Source organism: Kogia breviceps, chromosome 11 (genome assembly GCF_026419965.1).
Source record: "Kogia breviceps isolate mKogBre1 chromosome 11, mKogBre1 haplotype 1, whole genome shotgun sequence".
NCBI lineage: Eukaryota > Metazoa > Chordata > Mammalia > Artiodactyla > Physeteridae > Kogia > Kogia breviceps.
In genome coordinates, this window is record NC_081320.1 from 66,891,624 (window position 1) to 66,915,188 (window position 23,565).

At 55.2% G+C, this 23,565-nt stretch overlaps 1 protein-coding gene across 1 annotated transcript; it reads right to left on the reverse strand.

Moving 5' to 3' along the window:
• Nucleotides 1-406: 406 nt before the first annotated feature.
• SIX3 (SIX homeobox 3) lies at nt 407-3,267 on the reverse strand. The gene is made up of 2 exons (XM_059079420.2): nt 2,459-3,267; nt 407-617 (listed from the first exon to the last, which is right to left on the reverse strand). Exons 1-2 carry the CDS (start codon nt 3,265-3,267, stop codon nt 425-427), a joined length of 1,002 nt encoding a protein of 333 aa, XP_058935403.1. The 3' UTR covers nt 407-424.
• Between the last annotated feature and the right edge of the window lie 20,298 nt (nt 3,268-23,565).

Here is a 23,565-nt window from a genome sequence, read left to right on the forward strand (position 1 = left end):
ACTAGAGAGAGTATTTTCCCAGATACAAATAAATCGTCATGCAGGTGGGGTGCCGGGTCCGTGGGAACCAAAAGGAGAAGCCGTGCTTGTCCTAGAAAGTATACAATTGTCACCTCTTTTATGTTTTCTGCCCGCAGCATCAGCGTTTGTGACTGTCTGTTGGCGTCGCGGTCCTTTGGGGTGGCCGTGGTGGTAGATGGTGGTTGGGAATTGTTGATGGTTTGCGTTTAATTTGTTATTTTTCTTGGTTTTTATATATTTTTGGCTGGAGTGGAAGTGTGTGTGTACTTGGGTGTGTGTATGATTGTGTATCCTGATTTCGGTTTGTTCTGGGGATGGAGGAGGAAGAGGAGGAAGAGGAGGAGGTCGAGGAGGAGGAGGGGGAGGAGGAGGGGGAGGAGGAGGAGGAGGGCGGCCTTGGGTATCATACATCACATTCCGAGTCGCTGGAGGTTACCGAGAGGATGGAGGTGCCGGTGTCCGCGCGCTCCGTCAGGCTGGACACGCTGGTGGTGGGACTGGCCGCCGTTGACGGCGACTCTGCCGAGCCGTGCGTGGGGCATCCGGGCTCGGCCAGAGAGCGCATGCCGCTCGGTCCTATGGCCTGGTGCTGGAGCCTGCGGGAGACAGAGAGCGGCGCCCGCCCTGATACGGCAGCCCCAACACCCGGTTCCGCCAAGCCGCCTCCCTGAGCCCGTGCCGCCGGGAAGCCGGGCATGCCGCCGCCGGTGCTCCAAAGCCGCCCGTGCCCCTCCGCCTCCCGAACCCCGCGCCCTTCGCCGCCGCCCCCGACTTCGCTCTCTGCGCGTATACCCCTCCTCCGGGCTTCTGTCGGCTCCCTGAGCGCTGCAGCCTCCCCAGCGCGGTCTGGGCTCCCGTCTTCCCCTCCCCGGCGTTCTCTGGAGCCTCCCAAAGCTTCCCAAATGGGGGGGGGGGCGAGGTAGAACCCGAGGCCGGCCGCCAGAGGAGGAGAGGCCCGGGCGCACACTGCGAAGGACGCCGAGCCCCGAAGGGGCAGAAGTCGGGATGTTTCTTCTTCCCCAGACCCTGGGACTCTTCCGCCTCAGCCGGCTGCCTCTGGAGTGGATGGGTCCCCTCAATGCCTCCTGCCTCAGCTCCCCCAAATCAAGAGCTGCGGGTTGCTCGCCCGCCGCCTCTTCCTGGTAGGACCGGCTGGCTTTGCTCTCTGGATCCTTGAGCAAAGCGCAGGATCGGGGGAAGAGAAAATGAGGAAGCTGGGAGCAAAAAAGTGCGGGGGAAGAGGAGGGAGAGGGAAAGCGGGAGACACACAAGGCAGGAGGGGAGTGCAGAGCCGTCTCCGGCTGCCCCTTCCCCGGACCAGGAAGCTGCTACGTAAACCTAGTGTCTCTGACTTCTCCCCACGAGGAGGCCTTCCCCTGGCCCTGGGCGCTGCCCCCATAGGGCGAAAAGTTGGCTGCAAAGGCAAGGGTGAGAGGGCCAAAGGCTTAGGCCTGGGACACCTAAAACGGAACACACTCACTCCCTCCAGGAGCTCACACCCAGCCCCCAGCCCAGGCAGCTGTCGGCAACTGCAGCCCTGCTCCCTGCAGTGAGTGCATCAGGCCCAGTGCCTACCCTGGCAGGGCTGGGGCACAGGCCTTCCATCAGGGCTTTCACCCAACTTCCTCCTTTCCCCTCTTCCTCTCCACTCCTTTCCTCTTTCCTCCTTTTCTTATTTTTCTCCCTACTTCCCCCAGGCCCAGCTCTGCTGACAGGTCAAGCCCAGTGCAACTTTGTGAGTTTGTGGCCAACTTGCCACAGCAAGGCAGCTTCTGCTCCTATTTCCCAATTTAGTGGACCAAGGGGATGCTCCTTGCCTTGGCAGGAGGGCTAGCACCGACACACACACACACACACACAGCGTCTCCACTCCCAGCCTGGCTCTCCTGCTCCTAGTCAGGCAACTTGCAAGGCTTTGGGTACAGGCCTGCTGCACGGTGGCTACCGGCCTTTCCCCTTTATGCCAGGGACCCAGGTTCAGTTTCCTCTCCCAGACGTTCGTGGATTCCTCCCTGGGTTTTTGCAATGCGTGGAAATAAGAACCAGGTGGCAAGGAGAGCTTTCCTTCCTTCCCTGTCTGTAGGCTCCAGAGAAGCCCGGAGCTGGATCCCAGGCTGAGGAGGCTGGCACGGGTACAGCACACGGCTAAGGCTCCCAGGGACACGACCCAGGGGTTATGGGCACTCAGGACCTCACACACACTCTCTCCACCCTGACGAGAGACCCTTTAGGGCAAAGCAATCAATACACCCACGCCCGCTCCTCTTCCACGCTCCTGGGCAAGCGGAAACTTTCTCCAACTGACCAGGAGGTCTCGGCTTCCCGTTTGCTCGGCAGCCGCTGGCCTCCCGCCTCCTGTCCGTTCACCCTCTTTTCAACCGCTCTCCCCCTCCCCGGCCCCGGAGCGTGTAGCCAGGCCGCGGGCCAGACCACTGACCTGTTCTTGGCCGCCGCGGCGCGGTCGCGCTGCCTCCGGTTCTTAAACCAGTTTCCTACTTGTGTGGGAGTGAGGCCGGTGGCCTGCGCCAGTTCACGTTTCTTGCTGGGGTTGGGGTAGGGGTCCTGCAGGTACCACTCCCGCAGCAGGCTCCGAGTCCGCTCCTTGAAGCAATGCGTCTTCTGCTCGCCGTCCCAGATGGTGCGCGGCAGCGGGAACTTCTTGCGCACGCGGTACTTGTCCACCGGGCCGAGCGGGCGGCCGCGCAGCTTCTCGGCCTCCTGGTAGTGCGCCTCGAGCCACATGGCCTGCAGCTTGCCGTGAGACTCCTTGGTGAACTTGTGGTTCTCCAGGATGTGGTAGAGGTCGCGGAAGTTGCCCGTGTGGAAGGCGACCACGGCGCGCGCGCGCAGGATCGACTCGTGCTTGTTGATGGCCTCGCACGCCCCGGGGGCCACGGGCAGCGACCAGAGGAAGCGGCCCAGCCGCTCGATGTCGCCCGTCTCCTCCAGCGTCTCGCAGACGCTGGCCACCTGCTCCGGCGAGAAGTTGAGGGTGGGCAGCTGGAACATGGACAACTCTTCCGGGGGGGCCCTGGAGCCGCCGCCGCTGCCGCCGCCGCCTGCTCCGCCAGCACCGCCGCCTCCCGCACAGTTCCCGCCGCCGCCGCCGCCGCCTCCCGCGCCGCCGCCTCCCGCGCCGTTCCCGGCGCTGCTACTCGCCAGAAGTAGGGAGCGGTGGTGAGAATCGGCGAAGTTTGGCAACAAGAAGTGGGAGGAATAGAGGTCTAGGGGGGAGCGGAATACCATGGACTGACCTGAGAGGAGAGGAGAAAATTCAGGGAGAGGAAGAGAGAGGGGAGGAAGAGGAGGAGAGGGGCGATGAGGACCAGGAGGAGGGAGAGGAGAGGGGGGAGGAGGAGAAGGAAAGGAAGGGGGAGCAGGAGGAGGAGGAGGAGGAGGGGGAGGAGGAAGGGCGTAAGGGACACCCACACCCCACACACATCCACACACACACACACCCGCGCAGCCACATAGAGAGGGAGGAAGGAGAGCGGCCCGGTGCGCGCGCGCAGAGGGAGAATCAGAGGGAGAGGGAGAGAGAGCGAGCGAGAGCCAACCACCGCCGAGTCAAGATTCAGCGATTCCACAGCAATCGCCCTAATGACAACAGCCTCATAATATCTCCCCTAAATCCACAGTGAGTGCAGCATTGAAACATTTTGTTTCGCTTTTCTATTGGTCTGCGGCGTGTCGTTGTGGCGTTGCCACGGCAACCGCTGCCAATCACTGTCAGCCCTGCCAATCAATACCGAGAACGTAAGGACGGTTTTACCACTTAGCCAGAGTAGGGGGGAGGGGGAGAGCAGGGAAAGAGGGAGAAGGGGGGAAAGAGAATTTTTTTTAAATCTTTGCAACTCTTAATCTCACCACTTCCCTTCTCTTCCTCTCTCTCTCTCTCCTTTTCTTACTATCTCTGAGCTCCCTCTTTTTTCCTCTTCCGCAAAGAAGTTGATCCAGAAAATTTAATAGCCATGGGCATAGAGTTGTTGAATGGGATGAGCAATTAAAGGGGGGATTTTGTTGGGAGGTGAGAGGCTCCCCACTCTGCATGAACGCCGAGGGCCAGCCCCCAAGGAGAGGCCGAGGGCCAGCGGACCCAGCAGGGTTTGCACATGGTGTGCACGTCGGGCCGCCTCTTTCTGCCTATGTGAGCACTAATAGTGGCGAGGAAGAAAGGAGAGATGAGATCATGGGGCCCACCGCGCGCCGACCCTGGTCCGGCGGGCTGCTGCGCCCCAGGATCTCGGATTTTGGGGGTCACCCGGCGCCTGGGAGCTGGAGCCCAGGACCTAGGGTGCTGGAAGCCGCTCTGGCCTCCCTGGTCCGCAGTCCTCGGCCACGTTTACCCCAGCTTCCTCTGCATTGGATCTGGCTTCTCTTTAACTCTGCTCCCAGTCATGGAGCCTTGATTTCCCCTATTGGCTTATATTTTTAAATAGCAGTAGAAATAACAGTACACTTTCCATCTTAAAAAGCAACCCGCCTCTTTGTTTCCCCCCAGATTTCAGCTGCCTCCCTAGGAGCTGCGGAGGAAGTTGGGTTGAGATGCCTGGAAGCCCTCTGCCCCCCTCCCAAGATGCCACCTACCCCACAACCCCCAAGGGGCTCTGGGTCTGCCTAGCAGCCCCAGAAGGCCACTCAAACTTTGGAGGCTGCCCCAAAGATATGGATAGGCCTGAAAATTGCTTGTTTGCTCATACTGAAAAGAAAAAATATTATAAAACTGTCTAATTCCTTTAAGGAAAGTAACCTCACAAGTCTAAAACAAACCCCAAAAGGCCCATAGCATGGGGAAGGCAGGGCCCTCCCTCCCTCTCTCTGGCCACTGCAGCCTCCAGGCCAGGCATGGGTATTTATTCTAAGGTATGTTGCTTTTAAGAACATGTAATCAGCATCTTGAGCCGGGCCTCCCTTTGTGAGGCTTCTGTAACTATGGAAGTGTGATTTACGCAGATTTGTCGGGGTCAGAGACGTCTTTCCCCTGAGCACTGTGTATATTTAGACAGGACTCGGTTTGGTGTTAAAAAGTGTATATTTTGAATGAGTTCACACACAGTAGCCAACAATGCCCACATTGTCGGCCCGTGTACAACGTGTATTGAAACGCAGCGTCCAGACTTCAACTAATCTGCCCTCAATAAAGCTGAAATAATTATCCTAAGCTGCCTTTCCAGAAGAAAAATCATTGAGGAATTCAAAACTTTTTTGAAAAAAAAAAAAAGATCTTTTCTACATTCCGATGGAGATCTGGGGGTGAGGCGCTGAGTCCACACCACTTTGGAGATCTCAAAGAGGGAGGAGAGAAAGAGAGACTGTGAGAGAATTTAAATAGGAAACCTAACGCGACTGGGGCTGCAAGTGTCCCAGCCCCTAGACCCCTAGTTCTGGCCCTCGTTAGGCCTTGACTCCCCGAGCACCAGGCCTCCGGGGTGAGAAATGCAAGCTGCTTTAGAGGCTCCACTGCGGCAGGGAGGCTGTGGGCTGGGCGAGGGGGCCCGACACCGGCCACTCAGCCCCAGTCAGCCCGCTGACTGCGGCAGGAAAATATTCGCCCACAGGGAAGACCCGCCAAGCCCCACTTCGTGGGGCTCCGGGTATCTCTCCCCTCCGTTGTATCTTCCTCCCAGCCGTGAGTCCTTTTCTGCTAAGCTGCGAAGCTCTAGGCGGTCGTTCACTGTGGGCCCAGAAAGAGCCCTAAGGTTGGGACACAAAAACAGACACTTCATCTTTTCTTCCCGATCCCTTTCTCTTGTAGGGGAAGGATTATAGGCTGAGGGGTGGGAGGGGGAAGGGGCAGGAGGAGGAAGCGGGGGAGGAAGGAATGAAAAAGGGGAGGGGAGTGGGTATTGTGCCGCGTGTGGGGGGAGAATTCCTACGGGTGGGTTTCCGAATATTGTGTTCAACTTTCTGAAAACAGCTCGTGACCCCGAAACTGCATCCCCTGGAGCCGAGGACCCAAGGCGCCGGGCGGGCGGGTGAACCCAGCCAGTCCCCTCCCAGTGCCCGCAACCCCCGCCTCCGGGTTGGGGCGACCCGGCCTCTCCCGGCCGCCGCCCGACCAGCCCCGGAGGGAGGCTGGGCAGGTGCCGCGGGCTCAGCCGAAAGCGCTGAAATGGAAAACCGTCGCCACTCAAGAAGAATTGAGGCAAGTGGTTCTGAGGCTCATCCCGGTGGCACCCCGGCCCCCAGCCTCAGCCGGGGAGCCTGCCGACCCGCCGCACCCCTCCAGCGGCTTGGGGGTGCAAAGTCGGGCGGAGGGAGGCAGCCAGGCGCGCAGCTTTGTGCGCCGGGCCAGGGCCGGGCGCTGCGGGGCGGGCGCGCAGCCCCCGGCTGTCAGAGCCTCCCCTCAGAGCCGAGCTCCGCGCCGCCCACCGAGCCCACCCCGCGGCCCCGCAGCTGCCAGCGCCTCTCCGCTCCGGCCCGAAGCACCACGCCCCGCCGGCCAGAGCACGTAAGTTGAGAGTCCAGAGAGCTGGGGAGGGAGGCGGGGCGGCCAGTCCTCGGCGCGGATGGCTGGACTGGCTCCCGGCCGAGCTGGGAGCACAGGCTCCGCAGGATGTCGGTCTAAGGGTGCTGGCGGGGGGGGGGGGGGGGCTGGGGGGAGATGTGGAGCACCAAAGCTTCCCCTCCCAAATTCCCAGACGCTGGGCGTTGGGGAGGGGTGTTAGGAGCCGAAAGACCTAAGGTTCTGGGGCCCAGGCCGCCTGCCCTGCTGCTCTGAGGACCCGAAGCACTGGGCAGAGCCAGGGGCGGGAGGTGGGCCTGGGGGACGCCTGAAGGAGGTGGCGCGCAGGGGGCTCCTGCACCTCGGTCTCTCAGAGAAGGGAGATCCGGATGGACAGGTCAGCCCGCGGAGCCTCTAGGTCTCCTCCGCCCTCCGGCCGCTCAGCCTCCGGGGATTTGGCCCCCTTACAGGCCGAGGTCACAAAATTGTCACCATTGTCCCTCCTTTAATCCTGGCCCAGGAGATGGGAAGGACAGCAGTACAGGTGATGGGGGGAGAAAGGGCGTTTGGGCTGGAAGATGTCCTTCTCTTACCAGGACCTACCGGGCATTTATTTACAACTGTCAGCCCCAACCCAGGCAGTCTCAACTCCACCAGAAGAGGTGCCTGAGAGAGTCCCACTCTCTCCTAGTTTCGGTTACCGGCAAAGCCAAGGGGTCTGGAAGCCTCCGAGAGAGGAAGACCCGAGGGCTGGGGCAGCTGCACCCACTCGGCCTTGCTCAGCTCCACAGGCCAGTTTATCCTGGGGGGCAACGCCCCTCCGGCCCCCAAGACATCGGGAGGCGGGAGCTGGCCGGGTGGCCCGCGGTCTGGCCTCCCTGAAAGCTACAAACTGAGGCCCTTGGCGCCGGCGGCAGAGGAGGGCGCAGGGGAGAGCGGCACGCAGGCGGGGAGGCCGCGAAGTCCTTCAAGGACCCCGATTACTTTCCTTTGAATGAAAAACAACAACAACAACAACAACTGCTCCCTTCCCGCGCCCCCCCCCCCTTAGCCTCCGGGGACCCGCGCTCCGAGCAATTGTCGACACGGACAGTAAACACAGCTCAGTTGCCTCAACTTTCTCCGTACATAAAAGTTCCCGGCGTGCGGGGAAATTTGAATATTTGATCAGGCCCTTTGAGTGACCCTCATTAGCCTGGCGCCCTGCTAAGGCCCCGGCATTGCAAGAAAGCTGCTGGGCCCGGCATTTGTATGCCTTGTTAGCGCCGCTTAATGAAGCCGCCCCGACCGCTCAAAGGCGGCCTCCGGGCCGGCGGCGCGCACCTCTCGGCACCCCGCTCTGCCTAATGAGCCCCAACGCCCGCCGAAGGCCCCTCCGCCCCCCACGTCCTCAAACAAGAGAAGTTTGGCTCCAGTCTTGGGCCACCGTCCAGGAGAGTGGGCACAAACCGGGCCTAGCTGGCTGTGGTGACCCAGCCCCAAGAGAAGAGGTGGGAGACTTGGGGGGGATGTGAGCCATACTGGCTAGAGGACGGTTTGTGGCCTCAGATTGTAGCCCAGGGACTGCACTGCCAAAGTTTCCCAAGAGGGCCAATTTCAGATCAATTAGTTACCCCAGTTCCTTAAAGAACTGCATCTGGACTAATGTTGGGGCGGCAGAGGAGAGATGCCCAGGGGAGAGTCAGCTTTCCATCTCCTTCCCGCTCCAACTTCCTCTGGTCTCCACTGCTCAGGAGGTACCTACTTCTTTGCAGAGATCCTCTATGACTGCCAGAACTGGTGTGCTAGGGCTCGGATTTAAGAAGGGGCGGGCACACTATCCACAGACCTCAAGCACAGTCAAATGTTATGACAGTTGGCACCAGGGAAGGCAGAGTACCACAGCCCACCCTGTCCCTGCCCACACTTCCAGCCATGCCCTCTCTGGTTTCTCGTTGATCACACACCTGGCCTTCAGGAGGCCTGAAGAAAGTGCTCTCGGCAAGGGGCCACGCTGTACAAGACCAATTGGCTGCTAGGGTGAGACTGAGACTAAAACAGGCCTGAAGGAGAGAAAGAGAAGGAGGGCTCTGTAAGGAAGGGGGACCAAATCACCATCTTACTTTCCCCCTTTTTTTTTTTTTTGGTGGGGCAGATGACATTGCTGACCAGCAGATGTCAGGAACCTTGTTAACAGTTGTGCTTCAGTCCTCTGAAAGAGTCGACTTTTTCCTCTCGCTGCCCCCTCCCCCCATGCCCTTCTCCCTGGACAGTTGTCACTCAAGGTCCTTCCTTGCTCACCCAGCTCTTGGGCTTTTAAAGGTTACTTTCGGGGGTATTAATACACTGAGCTTGGGAAGCAGTTTGCTCTCAGATCGACACTCTGGGCCTTCTAGAGGTGCCCCCCCCCCCCATGCGACGATCCCTCAGACACACATGGGCTGGCCAGGTTGGTAACCTCTAGACCCCATTCCAGGGTGGCCCCCTCTAGGAATGAGTAGCACCATCCAGCCCTCATCTGCCAAAAGGCCAGGTAGGCCCTGGGATAGCAGACCTTTCTGAGTCCATCTGGTCTACTCTTCTCTTTCTCTCCCCCAGCTCAACTGGCATGCCCCGCCCCTTATCCAGCCTACGACCTCCTAATTCAAGCCCAAACTGTCTAATTTTAGGAATCGTCTCTGACCCGGGCAAGGTAGTGCCCTGGGCCTTGATCCACGCAAAGGGCAAAGGTAGGAGGGGGGAAGAGAGGAGTGGACGCTGTTGGAGAGAAAGTGGTCCTGAGGCAGAGGGTATAACTCAGGTCTGTGGCCCCAAGGCGAGGCCCACCAACTGCTCAGGGGAGGAGGTGAGAGGAGGGGGCTAGGAGTCCGCGGGCTTCGGTCGGGGCAGGAGGGACCTGAGGCGTCGGCGTGGGGGGCTAGATCCAGAGAAGAGGGGCGGGGAGGCGGGGGTCGGGGGAGAGCGCAGGGCGAAGGTGGGGGGGGTGCGCTCTTTAAGAGCCACATGGCTGGCAGGAGAAGCGCGCTGCCCGGTGCTGGTAGCGCATTGACACCGAAGGGGATTTAGCGGGAAGGGAGCCGCCGGCTCCGGGGGCTTTGTCCGGGGGCGACCAGAGAGGCCGAGGCACAAGAATTAGGAGCGACCGCGTCTTGAAAGGCCAAGCAGAGGCGGTGGCGCTGCTGCTCTTGACTTCTGAGCAGGGCTTAAAAAGCCTGTCCCGGCTTAAGCAGAACTGCCGGTGCTGGGCCCTGAGCGCCGAGTCCGGGCGCTCCGAGCCCCCGGCCTCGGAGCCGAGGAGGCGTGGGATGAGGGAGGCGTTGGGGTGGCTGGGGACCTGGCAAAGTTGCTTTTGGCTCTGGATCCGCCCGACCGTAGCTCAGAGCTGAGAGCTTGACGGGCCGCGCCGGGAATGGCCAGAGAAAGAATTTTCTTTTTCCGTTTGGTTTTGTGTGTCCACCACGCGCAGCTCCGGAGCCGGCCGACCCCAAATGGATTCTCAACAGGTGGCCAAGTAAGTCCATTTAAGAATTCTGGTTATATCATCAGCCCCTCCCAGTTTCCCCCCTCCCCTCCCAGTTTCCCCCCTGGCTGCCCCGAATTCCCTGTGCTCCTCCCGCGGCCGAAGGCGGGAGGAGAAAGTGGGGGAGGGGATGAGCGGCGCTCTCTCCCTGGGGGTCCTCCGGCTCCCAGCTGCAGCCCAGGACTGCTCCACCCTGTGCCCCTGGGGTCCGATCACCCTTAGGTCCTTTGTGGGCCCTGGTACCCCGAGGTGTGTGTGCTGGTGGGGGAACGCACCGCAGCGCCTCAAGAGCGTAGCGGGCAGGAAGGGGACCGCGGCCGCGCGGCCTCTGTATGGGGGTTTGTGACAGAAAGCCAACTATACACCCTCTTTTATGAGAGGCCGGGATCCGGCCCGGGGGGCCCGGCGCCCGCTGTACAGTAGCCCGCAGAAGAGCGTCTCAGCAGCCGCGGTTGGGGATAGGGTGGAGAGGTGGCGAGGGCAGAGGACGGAGGAGGGGGAAGCAGAGAAAGGCAAAGGCAAGAAATCCTGGGCGTCCGAGTGAAAAGTCGGAAAATGTCCTCAGAGCGCGCGGGAAACAGGCGCTCGCGCCCCCGGGCTGACATCCTCTCCCTCTCACACTCACACCCTTACACAGCACTCACACCTACTCCATACAGGTAGCCCACGCACGCAACCTTGGCAGTGCGGGGCCTCCATCCCCCGCGCCCAAGCGCAGCCGGGAGGGAGTCGCCCTCCTACTCCGCCTCCCCGACTGCCAAGAACCCTTCCGCCCTGACAACGTTGCCCCGACACTGAGTGGGGGAGCTGGGAGGGCCCCCGGGGCTGGGGCGCAGGGAGGGTCTTACCTGAGGAAAGGTAAGGGAAGCCGGGAGCAGGAAGCAGCGGCGGATAAATATTCATTAGGAAGTGTGTCTCCTTTTAAACCGCGCGGCGCGCGCTCTGGCTCCTCTCGCTCTCTCCCTCCCTCTGTCCTCTTGCGAGGCTCTCTCCCCCTCTCGCTCAGTCTCCCCCCCAACCCCCACCCTTTCCTGCGAAATGCCGGGTGGATCCCTGTCTAGCTAACCTGTTGGGAAGCCTGAGCCGCGGGCAGCGCCTCCACAGCTGTTTGCCTTCGCTCTCGGGGCGCGCGTTCCCCATCCTTCCTCCCTCCTCTCGCCCAGCCCCTTACCCCCTCCTAAATTACTACATCATTAGCTTTATTTTCCAGTGTGTGTGTGTGTGGGGGGGGGTAACGGCGCAGCCCGACGCACCTCCCCAAAGCAGGGTGAAAAGCCGGCGCTATCAAAAGCTGACCCAACTCCATCCCCACCCCACGTCCCCACCCCACGTCCCATCGCCACCCAGTCTAGTTTCTTTTCTCCCCTCTTTTCATCCCCACCTCCAACCTGTACCAGCACAGCTCTACGATCCCTCCCTCGCCCCCCGCGGCCGCCGCCGCCAATCCGGGTGACCGGATGGGTCGGCAGTCAGACGCCAGATCTGTAGGTCCAGCGCGCCGAGGTTGGGACTTCACCCTGCACTGGGTGTGGGGATAACTCTCCGAGTCCCCCTTTCCCACGTAGGTTTTCTAGTTGACCCTGAGTGGGCACCTGGGCAGCGTGGACTTTACGATCAGAACACCGGGAGCGCATATCAAGGGCCTCACCTTTCCAGGCCTCAGGGCCCCCAGGCCTTGGCCCTTTAGCCGGGCCTGGGAGGCTGTATGGAGGGTGGGGAGAGGTGGCCTCACTTTGTGCGAATGCACAGGAGAGACAGAACGACGGGCTGACAACGGCCTTTTACGAACAAACTGACCTGAAGTTAGCCGCGAGTACGCATCTTTCTCTCTCTCACACTCACGAGAAAACACAACTACAGGATTCCAGGAACGCACCGGTCCCCGCACGATCCCTGTGAGAACAGCCTCCAGTCGCAGGCGAGCCACCCCCAATTCCCATCCCAGCAAGCCGGAGGCCAGCGCTCCGCCGGCTTCGGAGACTGGAAGACTCGCGGGCCCGCAAGGCGGCTCCCGGCGGAGGGATACATCGCAAGGCCTTCGCAGCACGACCCCGACCACCCTGCTTCGTACCCTTCCTTTCCGCTCCAGGCCCCTAGGCCTCAGCAAGGGCTCCAAGGGATAGCGTGGCCCTAGGGTGTTTAGTGATGGCCGGGGCGAGCGGTCCTGCAACCGGCTAAGCTCGGAGCGCCGAGGTGGGGGCGGGAGGAGGGGCCGAGGGGGCGGGTCCAGGCCAGTTCCCAGTTACAAATACAGCTGCTCCCGGGAGGCCGAGGAGGAGCGTTTCGCCCCCAAACACGTAAATCACTCACCCCGAGGCGCCTAGACGTCCACTGTTGGGTCCTGCAACTTCCCCAGGATCCCGGGGCGCACTGGGCCAGTTGGTGTCCTGAGTGGAGATGTGTAGTCGCGAGCCTCGAGGCAACCTCGTGGACTCCTCCACTCCTCCCATTTGGCCTGGCCTGACCAAAATCCACCAAGAGAGATCCCAAAGGCTGTTTCAACCCTTCCGGAAGGAGCGAGGCGTAGGATCGTTCAGAGGATCGCCCTCCTCCTGGAAAGTGAAGAAGATGGGGAGATGAAGGTGTAAGAGAGGCCTAGAAGGCCCTGGGGCCGGAAAGCCTTATTAACCTCGCACCCCACCTAAAGCCCCGAGTTTACACTTGCACACTTTCTCCTCCCCATGCAGACTCAGGAGGCCGCAGACGTCCGAGCTCAGGCTTAAGCTGAGTCACCTGACTGTACACGGAACGTACATGCAATTGTAACCGAATACATACGGGAGAATTAGAGGAATACTAACAGCAGCATTTGAGGAAAAAAGAAGTGTCCACAGACAGAATTATTTGAATGCACGGGTGCACATCCAGTTGTCCAGATGCAGACAAAAGCCGCAGTGCCCGCGCGGACTGACCACAGCCACAGGCAGATGTGCAGGAAACCACCTACAGGGAGAGTGGCCCGAACGAGGATGCCGGACGCGAGGCCAAGGGCTTCCTGCTAGAGGGACGTTGGCTCCCGAGGGAGAAACTTTGTTGAGCCGACTGGGTGAAAGGGTTTCAGGTCAAGTCCTGGAGACTAGAAAGAGCACCGCATTCACCCCAAAGCCGACCCTTTCGCTTTCTTCTAAGCTGGCCTGGAGACACCCAGAAGAGGGCAATCCAGGAAAGTTTCATTTTGACCTGGATTATTTATTTGTTGTTATTATTGGTTTAGGAGATTGTGTTCCAAACAAGGATAGGGTGGAGAGCATAGATGCCCTTACTCAAAGCTGGGAGATTCCTAATAGGAGCGTTCAGCTCCAACCAGTATTCAAGGAGCCAGGGGGCCCTTCTTTTGCCCCTTTCTCTCTTTTTATGCAAAATTTAGTCGTTACAGGGAACCTTAGCTCAGCTGCACATCCTCCTGCCTTCACTTCCATCCCAGTTTCTTTTATATCAAATAAGTACACAAAAGAACACTCCAAAGCAAACTGAATTATTTGGTTTGTTAGACTAATTTTCTTTGTGAGATATTAGGAAGTTCTCACCCCCTACTGCTCAGTTCCAAACAGAGCCCACTGTCCTGGTCAAGCTGCAGGAGTTTGGAAGAGGTATTCCTAGAGTGGCTTTCCCAAAAGGCCCAAGCAAGTGCACAGGCTTGATTTTGGTTTCAGCTCCTTTTGCCTGACCACGCCTGGTAAACCTTCCAGACAGTAGCCACCATCATGGTTTTCCTGCAGAAGAGGCTGGCACCCTGGGTGCGATGGTGCCCTTCCGTCCACTTCATCTCCCTCCCCAACTCTCTTTCTAAAAGTAGAGGGTAAGTTTGGAAAGATTCTTTTAGACAAAAATAGGGTGGAGCGGGGAAGAGGACTTTCTGGGCTAGCAAGTAGATGACCACGCTGCAAGGGGCAGAGGAAGGTTCCTCTTGTGAGAAAGAGATGAACCACCTGGTAAACAGGGCAGGAGGACAGGTTGAAGCAGATGTAGTTGCCCTAGAAATGTAGGGGGCAGAGTAGGGGTATGAGTAGGGAAGAATTTCTTCCCTTTTGGGGTCAAACACTGTCCCCCCACTCTCCCCACTCCCCTCCCCCTTCCCCCTCCCCTCCCCCTTCCCCCTCCCCCTCCCCTCCCCCCCTCCCCTCCCCTCCCCCCCCTCCCCTCCCCTCCCCCCACTCCCTACTCCCCCCACTCCCCACTCCCCCACTCCCCCCACTCCCCCCCACTCCCCACTTAATTCCTGGAAATTTTAGCAAGAGCCGTTATGGTAGATGTTTGAACAATAAACAGTGAAAATCACTTTAGAGTCCATTGATGTTCCTTGGAAGGGCAGTTTCTTCCAAGACCTTTTTCTTTCCCCAGGTCTGTTTCTCCTTATTCCCTAATAAGAGTCCGAAGAGTCCACCTGCTATTGCACCTCGGAAAGAGACTGAGACAGAAGGCGGGGGCAGCGAATAAGGAGACCATTATTCCCAAACCCGAAGTGTAACTTCCATTCGCTGTAGCTGAGATTCAGGACACATGGAGGCAAACTCCTTTCCCTCAGGGCTTTTCTTTCTCCCCTCTTTGGATAGCTTATTTAGACCCTTTCCAATAATAAATAACAATCAGCATTTTAGAGTTGGAGATGTTGGCTATTACCTACCAATGAATTCTACAAACTCTGCTTGTCTGATTTATAAAATTTCGGGTACATAGCTAAGCTCATTGCAACATTTATCACTCAAGCAGAAAAGCAGCTCGTTTTCTCATAGCCCCAAATGCCCCGTGTACAGTCACTGGAGCGAATTTATTTTTCTCTGTGTTTCCTAAACGCCCTTGTCACCTCTGCCCAGCCACCCGGCTCAGGGCAAAACTACGGAGGTTTGTGACCTCTGGAATGGGTTGCACTGTGTGGTTAGAGTTTTTTGTTGTGATGAATTCTTCGTGATTGTGAGTCCTCTCTCCACCCCCCTTTCTCCCTCTCTTTGGCCCCAAACGAGCCAACTGCAGTTGCCTGCGTCTTCCTCACCAGAAAACCGCCGCCCAGATAGAAGCTAACCATTTCCGCTGCCCAAGGCAAAGGGGTTGAACTTTGGTGTCCGGTCCAGGGCTGGGGCGGGAAAGTGAGGGGGGGGGCTATGCGGGTAGGGGAGGGGGCAACCATCACCTTCAACAAGAAAAATAACCAGACACCCTTTTAATCCCTTCCATTAACAGTGTCAATGCGCTAGAGAGGCCGTCTCACCTCCAAAGGCGTCTTCACCCCCGGAGGGCCCATGCTTCCAGCTACAGCCCAAAAACACTGGGCCCGCGCGCCCGAGAGGAGGTGCTCCGAAGGCAAAAATCCCATACATTTTTAACTACAGTGATTACTAAATTAATAGCAGGCACTAAGACAGATGTCAAAACGTCTTGAAAATGTTTATCTGGGAATAATTGATAAGGTGGTGGGACGCATTATCTGATTGTGTAATGAAATATGTATGAGGAACAGCTGTTTGCGGCAGTCGCCTCCCGCCGCCTCCTCAGCCGGGGCCCTTCTCTTGAAAGCGGGAGTCTCGGCGAAGTTGGTCGCCCACTTCCGTCTACTTGGGAGCCCGCTCGGCCCCTCCGGGGCTGCTGGCAGCGCTGTGGTCCCAGCGCGCCCCGGGGTCACCCCGTTTCTTGGCGGAGGACATCAACGTGGAGTCACCCCTCGGCCTTGCTCTTTTGGCTTTGGTGGCGGGGTGAGGCTGCCCCGCCGGCCGAGCTAGCCTTCGCGCCTTTGGGGCGGGCCGCGGGCTCGGCCTGCGCGACCCAAGAAGAGCCCGGGCTCTGGCGGCGGCGGAGGCCCGGGGCCCTGGCGTGCGCCCCCTGAGTGGCGCGGCCTGCTCCGAGGCGAGGGCCCGGGGTCAACGCGAGGTGACGGGGCTCCCGAAGAGGGGGCTTTGTTCGGCGCCGCGGCCACACTGCGAACTTCCTTCCAGCCCCCGGCCGTTCCGCACCCCAATCCTGCACGCCGTCCCTGTTTGTTTTTCCAGCCCCGCGCCCTCCACCGGGACACGCCAAGAGTCCTCGGGGCGGTGTCAGCGGCCCGAGGCCGTGGCCCAAGGCAGGTCCGAGTCCCGCTGGGCCTGGCGCGGCGAGCTCCAGCCCCGCAGGGCGCGGAATGAGGGGAGAAGAAGCTCGGGGCCTTTCTGGAATTCTGGGGCAGGGGTCGGCCAGGCCGGGAGGTGGTCGAATGGGGCGCATGGCCTCGGCGGGCGGCCAAGGCCCGAATGCTGGGCTCCGAAGGCGCAGGCGGCCTGCGCCGCCGCCCACCCCAGTGCCGCCGGGCCCCGGCTCCCTATCCCAGACCGCAGAGAGTGGCGCCGGCGCGGGAGCTACACGAGGACGGGCTCCCTAGGCTTGGACCTTGAATGCGGTGTCTGCAACACCCGAGACCCGGTGACCCCTTGTGGCTGTGCTGTCTCCTTGGCCGCGTTCCGGGGGCCGCGTACGGCGCGGGAACAGTGTCCCGGGCGCGGTGCTACCCGCGGCCCCCAGCCGGGCCACTGGCCCGCCCGACCCCAACGCCGCTGCGGCTTCCCGGCCCTTCGCCTTCCCGAGCCTGGGGGCCGCGTCCCTCGTCTCCGGCGTCCAGCCTTTGGCCCCGCCAGCCCTTCGGGCCCCTCCGGCCATGGCCGCTCCGGGGCCGAGAGCGGAGGAGCCGGGTCCAGCTCACGGAGGAGCCGCGGCGCCCGGGCAGCAGTGTCTACGAGGCTTCCACCCGCTGCCTCTCAGTCGAGGTGCGCTCGGGCGTTATTTCTCGAGCGTCCCCCCTTTTACCTAATCCCTTGTGCTTTTATTCTAATCCCACACATTACAGTTAATCTGTAATGATACCGCTTCTTCAGAGGAACCTGTTGCATGGGAGGCACGATAATTTGTAACCTTGGAAACAGTTTGAAATAAAGATTATAACAGTGATGGCAACTGTGTTTATTCTCGGCACGGGGCGGAGTTGGGAGCCTGGCAAGCCCGGGGTGGGGTGGAGAGGCCGGAGTCTGGGAGAGAAGGGAGCCAGGCGCCTGGGGCAGAGCCGGACGGGCAGGGGTCCGGGAGGCCGAAGAGCACCAGACCCTCTCCAACTAATCCCGTCCGACGCCTGGTGTCTTTTGAGTTTTTCTTTTGGGAAATCGCGTGGTCTTAAACTGCGAGGCATGGAGCGAGAGGAACGGTTTGCCAAATTGAGGAATACCTGGTGAACTTGAACCACTGTGTTTTGCGAATTAGCGTTCAGCCGGGCCCTGCGTCCCTCGGAGGGACGCTGAAGCCGCTGAGAGCAGAGAAAGGGCGCTTGCAGGACCCTTCCGCTGCAAGAAGGCAGAGCCGCGTGTGTACCGATCACTCTGCGCTGAGAGCTTCCACCTCTGTTAAACACGCCGGCCACCGCAGCAACAAAAACCAAAACTTGTTCGCACGCCGAAAGCAAAATTAAACAAAATTGCTTTTATTTATCTATTGCTTTTATATCGTTAAAATATTTTTAGTTACATTGTATAAAATAGCATCCTCTCTGATTATAACCTGCCATATCTGTTGATCCGCTCCTTGAGTATTCAGCCCAGAAATATTAACCATTAAGAAAAAGCAGATCTTATATATTGTATCTGTCAAGATATGTTACAATTTCCATTAACAAAAAAACCATTATTCTTGTTGAAGAAGCTATGAAGCATATCTTTCATGAGCACTTTATTAATAATCATAGTTGTCAAAAAGAATTAGATATGCATAGATTGTAGATGCAAAGGAAATATTAGATGCACAGAATAAAATATACAGTGGGATTGAGGCATAACTATTTTTCTTTTTAAAATAAAATTTTACCCAGGTGAAAAAAAAACTGAGCTATTAAGCTTACTTAAAAGATGGCTTTGTTGGTTTAATTATACTGTAGTTATTTTATAAATATGTTTCAAAGGAAGCTTGCCATATTGCATGTCAATGAGGACTGTAAAGAAAAGCTCACAAAAGCTAATGCATACCAAATACCAAATTTTAGTCATTAGCATTCCTATTTATTACAAACTAAAGAAACCTATTAACAGACAAGAATTTCCATTTAGCTAGCATTACAATGTTTGGCCATTAAAATAAAAAGGGCAAAGTATATACGTTTTTTCCCCTTAGAAACTATACGTTCTTTTTGCCTAGAAGCTCTGGAGATATTGGAAGACGTTTTTCATTGAGGAAACACGGTTCTACAGTGGGAATGGGCCAGAGGGCCCAGAACCACTATTTTTAGTTACTGAGCTTAATGCTATTCATTTGGACGCAAGAACAGTGCAGGGCTGGGGCTGTGCAGCTTGCGGAGGGCTGCATAGTAACCACAGTCTGTGAGGGGCCCTTTGTCTTTAATTTGTGTCAGGAGCATATGCAAATTATTAATTGTTTTTCCTCTGGGGGAGGGAGTGGATAGCACTGGTAATACTGCTTTTGTTTGGATATTAACATTTCCTTAAATGCTCCCTAGGCAGGGTACTCCTCCCAATGCGGATTCCCTTAGTTGGAAAGCCCACCACCTCAGTGAATACAAGTGTATTAATTCTAGAAACACACACATACAGATTTGTGTCATTTCAAAAACCTTTTCCGTTCAGCAAAAGCGGCAACTCTGTTCTCAAACCAGAAGTAAATGAATGTATAAATATATTTTTCTGAATTCTGATTTGAAAGGGGGAAAAAAACCCTTTTCAACCATTCTTACATTTAGAAACTTTAAAGATCTTTTTTCTTCCTAAAATCGGGGCAGATTTTTTCCCCCTAATTGGGTAGGGAAAGAAGTAAATATTACAGGCACTGAAATGAAATGTTTGAGATGATAAGGAAAGGTTATTATGAATTATGTTAGGTGGGATTTTTTTTTAAGAGCCCAATAGGAAAATAATAGTTATATGAACTTGCTGAACCAGGCGACTTGATGCATAGGTTCTTCTGGCCTGACGTTGGACACAGACCTGATGGTTTCTGCCTGCTTTGGTGGACTTCTGGCACTTAAAAGTTTGAAAAATTGTAAGAAAGGTGTTTCCCTGAAAGGCCCATATGAAAACAATAGGTATCAGAAGGAAGGAAGGGAATTCCTGAATTCCTGGTTTAAAAAAATCTCTCTGCCATAAGGCATCAACATTTGCAACCCTCACGAAAAGTCTTAGTTTTCCAGTAGTAAAATTCTCTCTGTTGTGTTGGTGGAGGGAAGTATTCTCTCTCCTGTGATTACTTGGGCAGCGATAAAGGAGGGAAAGCGTAATGATTCCTACACTGCAAACTATTCCTGGGGGGCAATAACGAAAGTCAGGGTATTCAGAAGGAAGCTCAGGTGCCTCAATGCTGGCAGTTCCAGGAAAAAAAAAAAAAAAAAAAGTAAACTCTCTCCGTTTCTATCCCATTATATCTGGACGAAGTGTCAGCTCCCAAGTTTCTAAAGCATATTTGATCCAGAGGTGGGGGAAATTGCTTTAAATGCCCAAGTGTATCAAAAAGGGTGACACTTGCCTCAAAGGCCAGATCTATGCAATTATTTGGATGATTCTGCTCCTCTTACCAGAAGATTTTGCCTCCCCTGCAGAGAGGGCCCATATTATCTAGATGGGCTGCCCACTTGCATCTTCCTCATCTGCATCTTTCCCCTGCATTGAATGCTGAATACTACCAATAGCCAAGGAAGAGAAAGAGGCTGTTTCCCATATATTTAAACTAAGGTAGTTTAAATCTCAATGTGGGTGAAAGATAACTGTGCTTTCAGTTCTCTTAAATACCACCCCAAAGAGCATATTAGGGGAGACCATCTCAGTGATAAGATGGAGACCCTTTTCTCAGGGAGCTAATATTCATTTGGGGGAGAGGAACATAGATAGGTCAGGACAGCACAGAACAGTGCTGTTCTTATGGGTGTCCAGGCTGGGAGCACACAGAAGGGAAGTATGGGGGAAATCTTAGAAGGCTTCCTGAAAGAGGTGGGGTTTGAGCTGAGCCTTGAAGGTTGAGTATGATTTGAGATGGTGAGAAGGATGACTTATAAACAGAATTCGTATCCAGTTAAGATATAGTGACAGCTCTGAAATAGGCAGGCATTTAAAAGTGCTTATTTAAATGAATGAATGAAATTATTTAGAAGCCTGATAACAAATTCGTCTCAACATTTCTCCTTAGGATGGCCTGCCTGCTATGTTAACCTGAAGCTGTCTTATATTTCTCCCCATTTAATATTGTATTTTTCCCTCATTCAGGCTGAGGGACCTCGGTTTGGGGTTACTGATGATGTCTAGCGCCGACAGAACGATGCCCACTGGCACCAGGCACTCACTGAGTGAAGGTTCCTACTCAGAGGAGACTTCTCCATTCTTGCAAAATTGAGGGGATTCCTGCAATTGTAAGGAATTTTGGTTTTTGTTTTTAACAAACCTTCCTCTTAGGGTACCAATTTAACGTTTTGTTTGAAACATCAAACAAATGTAAATGTAAAACGGTGAAAGGGGGCTTTTTAGGTTTTTATACACAGAGCAGAGTCCACTGAAAATGGCCTCTGGATTAGAAACAAGGAAACCAGTTAGTGCCACTAATTAGTGGGTGAATAATGTGGTTCCCCCAATTCAGCTTCACTTTTCCTCCCTGAGAGACAGAGTTATTGGCTACACTTGTCTACGCAGCAAGACTTTGTTTTTGTTCTTTAAAGGTGAGACAATAGGAAGGTAGGTTTTTACATAGCTCTGGCCTCCAGCAGTTGCAGGATTTGGGTGATGTTAATCAATTATGGACAGGTTTTTTTTTTTCCTCCCATTGAAACAGATGCTTATTAGTTTGATCTTTAATATACAAATTTTAAAATTACAACCACCAGAAAAATAAACAATACTGCCAAGTTGGGACATTTACACCCGTCTAGTCTTTTCTTCCGAATGTGTTTTTATGCTTTAGTAGGGTTTTGTGCCTGGGACACACAATCCACATTAGGACACAGCAGAGATTCACTCTTCAGAAAGTACCTTCACCGAGTATAGCAGTGCTAGGCTGTATTATGCACCTGGCTGGGGCTCTTACATCTCCATTCTTTCTGCCTGGTCTTCTCTACTCTGCCCTCACCTCCACCTCTGCTCCAGAAATTTGGATTTCTTCTGCTTCTTCTTTTTTTTTTTTTTCCCCTAAACAAGCCACTGTTTCTTCCTAAACGAAGCATGAAAGTCAACAAGTTGAGGGCAATTCCATTTCAATAATAAACAGATGTCTTTTAAGTTCCGGAGACCCAAGTAAAGGCCCTTCCACGGGAAGCACCTAATTCAAAAGGAGGAAACACGAAGGAGTATGAAGGATTCAGCGGTGAGTCTAGCTGAAGAGGAGCCAGCCTCCCACCTCCCACGCCATGTACAGTCTCGCCAAGTTCATCCAAGGGAAGCTCACTTTCCAAAGAGCCCATCTTTTCCTGGTTGTAAAATGTGTTCATTTCTACCATACACAGGCTAAACATATGGCGGAACAGTGTGAAGGGGACATCTGTACATTAGCACATTCAGGGGCAGAGCCGGGGACGTGTGTTCAATAAAGGGCTTCTTGTATGGGAGCCCTACACCACAGCATCTCTCCAATGAAAGCTGAACTGACCTCAATTTGTGTGGGCAACCTGCTTGTGTGTGTGTGTGTGTGTGTGTGTGTGTGTGTGTGTGTGTGTGTGTGTGTGTGTGGTGTATTTACAAGGCCAGACGAATTCAAGCTACTCTGTCAGTCTCTTGGTATCAAGGAGGAAAAAAGTATTGGATGACCGTGTGTGTATGTGTTGAGAAGGAGCCCCCAGAGATTAGAAAATGAAGAGGGGCTGGAATTCTAATCAGTCTCACATTTCCCTGGAGAGCTTTTCTGAGCATATGATCTTCCTTCCATTTACGTGTCTGCAGCCAAGTGTGGAGACTCACTGAGCTGAGGAGGAAGAGTGGACCATCTTGACCCAAGCTGAATTCTGAAGAAAACTTGGCCATGCCTTCTGGAAATCCTAAGTCACATGGATGCAAAGTCATGGCCTGGTCACCGAGAATAAAACAGAAGCTGCATCTGTGACTCAAATTTTCACATTAACCAGAGGACACATTGAAAAGCCTTTTCTTGAATGGCAGATGGAAAGCCTGCCTCAAGGGTGGTCTGCTAGGTGTTCTCTTGACATGGCAAGTGAGAGCTGCATCCTCCAGTCCTGATACCCAGGACCCTGCCAGATCACACTGCAAGGGAGGATAGACTAGGAGCAGGGCAGAGGTCTGCAGCCTCAGCCGAAGTAGCCAGAGGAGGGGGCAGGGAAGAACCCAGAAAGCATGCCTTGGAGACAGCAAGTTCTTCCACCCACAGAAAGAAGGCACCCACCTGGGACAGAGGGGGTTATTAAATCCTCCCCTGAGTCACAGCACTGATGCGCCCAGAAGGTCTCCAACCCTCTATAGCAATCTATAGCCTGCATCAATATGGGTGAAAAAGCTTCTTCTATCAAGTTTAACAACTTGCTGGTGTAACTTCTGAGAGGGTTGATTGCTTATTCATGCAGAAGCAAGACGCCCGGTTCATTTTGCTTGTTTTTGCTACTCTTTGTTGGGTTTGGGAGGCTGTTATGGTAGCTGCAAATGGCTTCTCAAGTGACATTTGTTGACATTCAGTGAAGTACATTTATCAGTATTCGCCAGCTCGCCTCTACACATGCAATCCATTTTGTTTTGTTCTTCATAGCAACCTCCTTTCCGACACCCGTGCCCTGAAAATGATAAATGGCAAGGTGGCATGTTTCTCAAGCTGCACTCAAATGTCACTGTGAAAAATCTTTAATGGACTAAGTGTAGCTCTTCACATTACAACTTGTCAGGTACTGAGAAATTCTAGAGTTTCTCCTTAATCCACAAGTCTTTGGAACCACACATCTGCAAGCAGAGACTAATTATAATCTACACCAGTCAGACCTGGGCAAGCAGAAACCATGGAGAAAACACCTGATATCAGCTAATTCGTTTTTATTGTTATTCTCATTCCGTTTTTGCTACTTCCCTTCTTACTCAGAGAATATGCCAGGTGTGAGTAATCTGTTACTCTAAGTGGGTGACAGCCCCCATACCCCGCCCCATGCAGGTTTGTAATCTAGTTGTACACTCAGCCTTCTCCACAATACCTTCACTCTTCTCCGAGACTCAAAATCACAAGGACCTCTCGCCCTCCCCCACCAAATACCTGATTCTGAATCATAAATCCTGGCCCCTAAATGTTGACCATAATGGGGTAGTTCAGAGGTATCTAAAATATCTGGCTAGAAGAGTCCTTTGTCCCGACTTCCTAGCCATCTCTTTTCAGACCATCCTTCCAGACGGCTGAGAGTTTCACATCACTGCCTAAAAGGCCTGCCCTTTTTGTCCCCTGTCTGCATGTCTGTTCATCACCACCATGCTGCTCTCAGGGGAGCAGCCTACGGGCACTCGCTCACCCCTGAACAAGGCTTGCTCAGTCAGACTCTACCTGCTCAAGGGGTCTCTATTCTTTGGAGTGTGCTCCGATGTGGAATCAGGCCTTGTCCACTGTGGTCAGGGAAGAATTTGCTAATTTGCATAAGTTTGAGATGTGTTCCAATGAGAGAACCATTATCAATTAATATTGATTT